This window comes from Triticum urartu, chromosome 3A, assembly GCF_056163025.1.
Source record: "Triticum urartu cultivar PI428250 chromosome 3A, HENAU_Tu73, whole genome shotgun sequence".
NCBI classification, from domain to species: domain Eukaryota; kingdom Viridiplantae; phylum Streptophyta; class Magnoliopsida; order Poales; family Poaceae; genus Triticum; species Triticum urartu.
In genome coordinates, this window is record NC_141875.1 from 370,422,416 (window position 1) to 370,431,849 (window position 9,434).

The window sequence follows — 9,434 nt, forward strand, 5'->3', positions numbered from 1 at the left end:
TTTATAAAAGGCCATATTATATATTTCATCCATGTCCTTATATGTCATCATGGTGGCTCCAAAGTGCTGAAAACTCCACGGAAAACTTCATTATTGTTCCCCTTGCACGCGCCATCCCCTCCATACTTGATCATGCTCTAATGTTCATCCTTATCCATGTTAGGCCCTTCATTTGTAAGTAAAACAAATGCATCCAATTTAGGAAGCATCATATTCTCATGAACATGAGAATCGTTACCAAGAAACGAAGTACCTGGTAATTTAATTGGTGTGCGCGAGCTCTAATAATTCATCCAGTATATGTAGCAATAGGGGTTGTGGGTGTAACTGTAGGAGTAATGTCCTCATCATGACTTCAACCCTTTTTAAAACAAAGGAGGATGTACCCTCGGCCTCCGCATCTAGACGATGCATGCAGCTATTTTATTAATTATTCACAAAGACCTTACAAAATAATATATCACTATGCCTGAAGAGAGCGCACTACATGGCTCCCCCGCGTAACCCTCTCGTGTCGCTCCCCCCGCGAGCGACCGAGGGGGCTACCCTAGCCGCCGGCGCCTCAGGACCCCCCGCCCCTCTCCTCCCCTCACCGCCGTCGGTCCGCACCGCCGGGCAAAGCCCGGTAGGTGCTGGCGGTGATGGGGCCCCATCTCCTCCTCGCGCGAGGGCTCGGAGCGGGCGGGCGTCCTCGGGCGGCGGCGGCGCATTCATCCGGGGCGTGGCGGCGCACGGGCAGGTCCGACCGCGGTGTTGCAGTGCCTTGTCCTGCGTGTGGAGGGCCGGACACGGCGGGGGCTGCGGGATCACTCGGAGGCAACAGGGGCGACTTCGGTGTTGGATCCGCGAGCAGCAGGTAGGGCGGCGTTCCTTTGCCTATGCGGCGGCAGCCAGATCCATGGCCGGCATGGTGCTCTTCCCCTCGGTGGAGTCTATGCTTGAAGATGGGCGACGGAAGCCGCGAATCTGGCGTCCCGTCTAGATCCGCCCCGGTGTGGCAACTGGTGGCGTGTGGAGGACCGGTGAGGGGCAGTTGGAGGCTCCCTGCCGGCATGCCGACATTGGCTTTGGTCTTCACGGCGAAGCTCCGTTCGGTTTCAGTCACCTGCAAGTTCGGGGGGGGCGTGATTTCCGGTGAAAATCGCGCGGACTACGGTCATGGCGGACGATGGCGGCGTCTATGACGTTGTTCCCTTCTTGAGGCATCATTGTTGTAGGTCATGGCGTCCCACTCGTGATGCTCTGAGGGAAACCCTAGATCTGGGTCTACTGGATCGAACGATGATGGCACCTTCAATGCCCGTTGTCCCTCCTGGGGGCATCGTTTTGGAGCACGTGCTGGCTGGAGGGGACAAGAGGAGGAGCAGTGTTACATCTATCGCAAGACCGACGGCGGATCCCGGCGGCATGGTGTCGCGGAGGTTCGGCGATGGGCGTGTATTGGAGATGGACTCGCGCAGGAGAAGTTGTCTGGCGTCATGGTGGCGTTGATGGTAGAGAGGCCTAGCAAGGTCGGTGCATCAGTTCTGCATTAAGGATGGACCGAGGGAAGATGGAGGTGACGACCCTTGTAGCGTGCGGTGCTCACTGGGAGTGTGCCAGACCGGTGTGGGATCCAATCCAAGTAGTGGCTTGGATGGGACACTAGGTTTTAGATGTTAGGCTTTGGTGCGATGTCTGTTTGGTATTAGGCCCAGACATTCGACACGCCTTCATCAAGGGGATAGGAGTAGCAACAACGTTGCCAAGATGGTGGCTTCAAGATTATTGATGTATCACATTGTATGGTCTTTGTGAATAATTAATAATATGGCTGCATGCATCGTCCAAATGCAGAGGCTGGGGGTACATCCTCCTTTTCTAAAAAAACATCAGTATGCCTGAAGCCACCATCCAGGCAACACCTGTTTCTACTCCTATCCCCTTGATGAAGGGGTGCCGAATGTCCGAGCCTAATACCAAACAGACATCGCACCAAAGCCTAACATCTAACGTCAGATGCCCCAGCCTAACTACATACCGGGACTGGGTCACACACCGGTCCGGCGCAGTCACAATAGGCACCACATGTGCATCCTGCAAGGCCCGACACCACCGTCTTCCATCGATCCATCTTTAGAGCAGAAACTGACGCATCGATCATGTCAGGCCTCTCTGCCATCGACACCACCATGACGCCAGACAGCGTCGTCCTCCTGCGCGAGTCCATCCCCGCACATCGGACGCCGAATATGCACTGCACCACGCTGTCGAGATCCGTTGCCATCAATGTGTAGGATGAAGCACCGCTCCACCAAAGTTGCGGTCACTGGTCCATCGAGTCCATGCACACCTCCAAGAACGACGCCCCCAAGGGGAAATGACACAAGAGCACCGCCGTCTTCCGATCTACTGATCTATGGTTTCCCTCGAAGGTAGCAGATGTTGGCCTAGAACTTCTCCATGACGATGCCTCCAAAAAAGGAACGACACCGAAGAGTGTCGCCATCGTCGGCCTTGGCATCTAGCCGAGAGCAGGTTTTCACCCAGATCTGTTCGAAGAACTCCATCCATCTTTTTGTGCATGGATCGCCACCTTCTATGCCGGGGACCGGACCAAAAGAACCAGTTGCCGCCACCTGACTGGCAACGGCACCACCACAGTGCCAGAGCAGCCGGTTACGTCAGGCCCACCGCACCACCTTGCCGCCGCGCAACAGATCCACCGGCCCGCCTAAGCCCAACTGGGCCCGGCGAGATCCGAGATTCCGGCCACCGCCATAGGGGCGCCTCCGCTGCGGGAGGCTACGTCGCCGTTGTCGCCGCCACATCCTCCGTCGGGATCATGTCGCACCGCGCCGCCGAATCACCGGAGTGACCATGTCGCCGCCGCTAGAGGAAGGCGCCACCGCGCGTGAGGAGAGGACCCCGCCGCCGCCGTCACAGCCCACAGTCGGACTTCGCCGGTGTGAACTCGGGCGGCGGCGGGAAGGAGAGATCGGGGAGAGGAGGTCTAGGGCATGGTGGCGCGATCTCCCCTATGTCACCAAGGGTTGGCGACGCGGGGGCCGGAGTCTGGGATCACGTAACACATATAACCAAGGGTAAAGCATTTTAATTTTCAAGAGCCTGCCCACTCGTATTCAGACCAACATAGCTGACAAAAACACAGATGAACAATCTTCTATTGCTAATGAACTAAACGCATCTGAGGAGAAACAGCGACATGCTGGGGAAATATACTGAATCAATGGACAATCTTTAGATTGGCAACCTTTGGTCCTCATGTTTTGTGGATCTGGTTGCACTATCACTTCACAGTAGTAGTAGTAGTAGCATCAGTAGTTGCACTATCACTTCACAGTAGTAGTAGTAGTAGCATCAGCAGTAGTAGTATGATTTCAATCCAGAGTTCTGTTTTTATCTCTCAGAAAATATAGCCTAACAGTGAATTCAGAAATTGAAGCGGATATCTTTAGAACATTATTTAGATGTTGTTTTCTTAAGATAACATTCTTCAGGTTGATGAATTATGAGAGTTCAAAATTGTTTTCGATGCAAAAATACCATTGTTAAAAACCATTGGGTTTAATCAAAGGGAAGATGGGTTACATTGCTCTATTTCAAAACAAATTACATTAGAAGTACTTGCATTAGTCAAATTTGGAGAACTGATGCATTGATGTTTTTATAGGCTACTAGCATAGTAATTTTGGTTTTTGTGTGGATTAACCTACCCGAGGAGCTTTGGACAAATACAAGCGACATTACACCATTGTGCATTCCTTCGGTTCATATATTTTTTGGAACATTTTTACTTTTATTATATACTTTGTGATCATTTAATCAACAATTTTGGAACATTTCTACTTTTATGATATACAGTACTTTGTGATCATTTAATCACAATTGAGATGTGCACGTGCACACTTACTAGTAAATGCAGTACATAAATCCTGGAGTTCAGAAGTTCAAAGTGGTTCAAGCGTGCCCCGGACCTCACAGGCGACATGCGTCTCGTGTTAGCAACGACCAGTCATAATCCCACCCACTGAAAGGCTTTACCCAGGCCAAGGCACAGCATAATTAGGAAGGTTTGCCACCTGGATTTCATAGTATCAGGGAAGGCAGTACAAAATAGTTTATACCACTAGTTCCTTTTGCACCCTACAGGCTCAAATATACATTTCCAGATACATGATGGCCCAGCTTAACAAAAAGAATAAGGGGCAGCAAAGGAAGAACAGAAAACAGGATCACCCACGCCACCAGGAAACATAAACCCTGATGCGGAATTTCGTAATCTGTACTGTATACAAGAATACAGCCCTTGGCAGCCCAAATGGTGAAAAGGAAGAAAAGAACGAACTGGGCTAAGTAATGTACTAACACAACAGTCTAAACTGATCGAATTTGGATTCTCCAAATCTATATAGATTCCTAGGAATTTGTCATAGAGGCTGTCAATCAAGCAAGATGACTTAAGTTTTGCTCTTGAACTTCCTCTGCGCCTTGAGGTCTACCACAATAACCGTGATGTTGTCCTTGCTCCCCTTCTGGAGAGCAAGCTTCGACAAGCATTCAGCAGCTGCTTGAGCCGCTGGATCTGGGGAGTCACCGCTACGTTGGGCCGATGACAAGTTTACCCCATTCTTTTTATGCCATAAGAGTATTCGCTTGCGGGCAACATCGCATACCTCTTCATTCGACAGTACATCCCAGAGGCCATCACTAGCGAGAATAAGACACTCGTCATCCTTCGCTCGAGGAACAATTGTGACCTCTGGGACAGGAATTATCCATGGTTTCAGATATCTGTCACCTGTGGAAGGTATAAAACATCAGCCCACAATATGTTTTTTAGCTAGTAAAAAATTTAGGAAGATAAAAAAAACTTACGCAAGAAAAGTAGGAATTCACTGTAAAAGAGGATCAAACAGTGAGTGTACCAAATAAAAGAAACTGCCTCAACTGTAGTAGCTCACCAAGCAATGCTATCTTAAAGGGATGCATATTCAATGGCAAGAAAGCACATTGACTGCAAGAGCCAACTGACAAGGGCAGGCTAAAAGAGGTGAACTATTTCATGTGGTTGGATAAGTTATGAAGATTCATCCAGGAGATATACAAATCATGCCTGTGGTCCAGGATCAAACTCAAGTTAACCAAGACCACCAGTAACTAATGCATACATCTGTAGACGTTTAGCGGTGATAATTTCCTATCTAAAGGTCATACCTCATCTGTCATGTTGTGTGTTGAATCTTCTGCTGCGTCTAGGTTTAAACAGAGCTTATGATTAGTTAAGAATCGTCAACCATTCTTCTTATGCTCCATGATTAAACCATAAAAGTTAATATAGGACACCTAAACCAGGACTTTATACCTAAAGCAACCACGCAGACTCATGGGACTTAATTCGAATTTGGAAGTAGGAATACCAGAGTAAATCAAAACAGGGGATAGGCAAGGTCGGTGTACAGTTCTCATAATATACTGAATTAAGAAGACTTCCACATAGAACTGGGAATCCAGGTAGGCAAGAACTTTGTAAGATTAGCAGACAAATTGATGCAGATATACAGCCAATTTCAATTAGCCATGAGGGATACTACAGTGGAGCAGCAGGTGCTGAGTATTTGCATAAGTACCATACAGATGTACTCCCTCCGTCCGGAAATACTTGTCATCAAAATGAATAAAAGGGGATGTATCTAGATGTATTTTAGTTCTAAATACATCCCTTTTTGTCCATTTTGATGACAAGTATTTTCGGACGGAGGGAGTACTACATAAGCACTTAGCAACAACATTTATATGGGACCAACTAAAAGGTGCCTAGTACAGTAGTACCATTGTGTTTATTGTGTGGTGCAATCACAGAAGAAAACAACAAATCACACTGTAGTATATCATTATCTTCTTATTGCGAAGAATAACCAAGACTAAATGTGTATATTGAATCCAAAGACAAGTAGTGGCTGGGTTTACCATATTACCGTTTGGCTATTAAGTGTTAGCACTAGAACGTCAAATGCTGCGTGCCAAAATAAAGATCTCACAGGATCAATTACCATCTATTGTGCAATGGTAGCATAGCAAGTCAAAACAGATAAAAGAAGGAACGAGATGTAATGAAGAACTTGCAATATCTTCAATGAAATTTAACATGTGAACAGTTAGCATATATACGGGCTTTAAGCAGGGCAAGGGTCAAACTGGGATTTAGTACAAAAAGAAAGTATAGATATGAATACCACCTTTGAGCAGTCTGCCAACGGTTTTGGTGTACATATGGAATTTAGAGCAAGAAGATTATTCAGGCATTTCACACACAGATACATGAAGCACTCACACGGCCAAATTGAAACAGCAACTAGGTTGGTCAAGATTCTACTCCAGGGCTGTCGTTATTAAATATCACGAGAACTTTAATAGACGCATATTTCGACATATTTTCCCAAAAGGGAAGTCACATTCCATTTCAGGATAATGTATATTCTTTAATTATTGGTGCTTTAATATTACTAGAAACAAAATATAGAAAAGGGAACCTAAATCTTCCTCGACCAATGGAAGCTTGAATCAAGATAGAACCAAACAAGTGGAGCAAGAATAAGAACCTTTGAAGCATAAGCAACTTTGTGTGTTGGATATTGCAATAAAGGCTACACAATTTCAATGAATTATAACTTCCTTTACGGGATGCTTATCCAATACCACATACTAGTTACACCAAACTATGCAGTCCTCCAGGATCTAACAACTGTTGAATTCAAGGATATTAGAAAAGCCATCTGGTATTTGGAAGATAAATCAATCATGCTAAGACTGCTAGATGCCTGAACAGCTTCCAGCAAGAACAAGCAACTTTCATGCACGGAAGATGATTTTTTTTCTGTTGGTCTCTGCATGCATTAGTTCACTATCAAAAAGAAGCACCTTTGTAAGCATATAAAATAGCACACCGGCAGACAAAGATCTAACTAAAACCACCACTACATATTGATTTACCACCAGACCTGAAGTGCAAAGCATTTGGCGTTTGGCAAGCAATTAAATTCAGAATCGCACTGCCTTGATAGGATTTTTTTACCAGGCATAACGCAAGGCTTAATAGGAACTGATGGAACATCCAAAAGACATCCAAAACTCCATCTCATGCCAACAGTAACTGATGCCAGTACAACAGATGTTCCGAAAAGGAATAGCTAGCATACCAATTGACCGCGACATGGCAAGGACACCGAAAACTCGGTAGCCATTCCACTGTATGACCTTGCCACCCTCTGCCTCAATCCTTGCGTACTCATCCTCCCTATTAGGCTGAAAGACAGCGAGCAATGCAGTCAACATCTACTTAACATGTGAAGCAAAAGTTCAAGGCAACAATGAAAATAACACAAGCCTCATGAGGCATGGGAACTTACTTTATGATCCACTGACAACGGCACGGGTTGCTTGCCACGGCAGAGCACTGCCCTCGAGTCTCCACAATTTGAGACAATGATATGAGAGGAGCAGATGACGGCGACCACCGCCGTTGAACCAACGGTCTCGGGTGCTACAGGATCTACCATGCCCATTGCAGTGACACTGCTTGTGCCCACGTTTCCCCCTCCTCCCCTGGTCACCTTACCGGCTATCTCATCATCCACCCTTGAGAAGCAATCCACAAACGCCTTCTCCCACTGCTTCTTGAACTCCACAGCTCCCAGGTTAGCACCAGACACGGACCCTTCTATCCTGCTCAGCTCCTCCACCAGCGCTGCGTGGAGCCGATCCCGACAGTAATCTGCTACCTGCACAGGCATGACGCAAAATCTAACAAAGTTGTAGTTTCACTTGGGATTGAGGCAGAGACTGGCAAGGTCATACAGTAGGCAGTTGATAGGTGTCATTAATGGTGGGGTTACCTGTGCACCGCCGTGCCCATCATATACACCAAAAAAGTGCGCGGGGAGGCGGAAGGAGATGGGATCGAGTCCATCGACCATATTGTTGCCCGTGAGCATCCAGAGGGGCAAGCCGAAGAATCGCGGCACAGCGATGACCGCATCCTCCATCTCCGGGCGGCGGCCGCAAATTGATGTAAACCCCCAGAGTGGAACGCATTCGACAGCGAAGACGCTCCTCCCCCCGGCCGCGACCCTCGCCTCCGCCTCGACGGTGGCCGCAGAAGCCGCCGAGTCCTCGAACACCACCGCTCCCCCCTCGACCCCCGCACCGAAGAAGCCCAGACCCACCCCTTCGAAATCCGCGCTTGCCACGCTGCTGCAGTCGCTGGTGACCGAGCACGGGCTCCCCGCTGCCGACGCCTCTCCCCCTTCCCCTCCTGTTGCCGCTGGCAGCCCGTCATCCGTGGTGGTTCTGACCGGCGGCACTGAAAAGGTGACCGGCACCCCCTCCATGGCGCCCGCCACAACGGCCGCAATCGGTTCCGCAGCCGCGGCGGCGATTAGCGTGAGCCCGGCCGTGGCGGGGCTAAACACAGGTGTGGGCGCCGTGGCGAGCGCAGCCACGGCCACGTCCTCCATCTCCTCCGGCGCCACAGGTGCGTCCAGGATCAGCGCCCCGAGTCGCCTCACCGCCCAAGCACCCCATCGCTGACTCCGCTCCTTCTCCCTCTACAAGTCGCTTCACATCCTCGTATGCTCACCCGCCGGCGCCGCCGCCTCATGTGCCTCCAGATCTGCGCCGATCCAGGCCGAATCCCAAGGCCTGCAACAGGCACCGCTCGACCGGCCTATAAACAAGGGGAAATCCAAGGTCCGCGCGGATCCAAATCCCCGAATCACGGCTCACGGGCGGTGCCCTCGCGAGCAAGGAAGCTAGCTAGCGGTGCGGAACCAACGGCGGGAGCACGCGCGGGCGGGCGAGAGGAGAAAAGAGGAAGAGCGTAGCAGCAGCAGCAGCAGCCGCAGTTTAGAACTTACCAGTAAAAGCAAAGGAGTGGTGACGCCGTGAAGATGAATGCGGAGGGAGGGGAGGGGAGGGGAAAGTTGACGTCCACCTCCCTGTGCGCGCGCGTGTGCGGGGACAGATGTCGAGGGGGCAGTGGGATGGGACACGCGGATCGCCGGATCGGCTGCTGGGCCTCGAGCAGCGGGCAGCCGGGGACGCGTGTCGAGTCGCCACGCCGTGCGCGTGGGGGTTACAGGTGGGCCCTTGGGAGACGTGTTCATCGGGGCGCACAGTGTAACTAGTACTCCTCCTAGTCCCAGGCCTACAAGTGGTGTGCCGCCGTGCTGGCGCTGTACGGTTGGTTGGGCTTGGGCTCGGGGAGCTTCTCGGCATTGGCCTGCCCAGCAGCAATAATGAGTGTGTAGCTTGTCGCACCTGGCCTGCTGCTTGCACGTCGGACTCAGACATGTGGCCCTCCTGCTGGATGCTGTCATGGGAGTTTAGGTGTTAGATGCCCAATTTTACAAGCATTTCCATTTCTTGCGTACGAA

The 9,434-nt window shown here is 50.0% G+C and overlaps 1 protein-coding gene across 1 annotated transcript; it reads right to left on the reverse strand.

The window, feature by feature from the left end:
* Positions 1 to 4,065: 4,065 nt before the first annotated feature.
* On the reverse strand, positions 4,066 to 8,968 carry LOC125544042 (putative protein phosphatase 2C 6). The gene is made up of 4 exons (XM_048707577.2): positions 7,896 to 8,968; positions 7,410 to 7,781; positions 7,200 to 7,305; positions 4,066 to 4,801 (listed from the first exon to the last, which is right to left on the reverse strand). The coding sequence occupies exons 1-4, from the start codon at positions 8,514 to 8,516 to the stop codon at positions 4,461 to 4,463; spliced, it is 1,440 nt and encodes a 479-aa protein (XP_048563534.2). The 5' UTR covers positions 8,517 to 8,968; the 3' UTR covers positions 4,066 to 4,460.
* Positions 8,969 to 9,434: the final 466 nt, after the last annotated feature.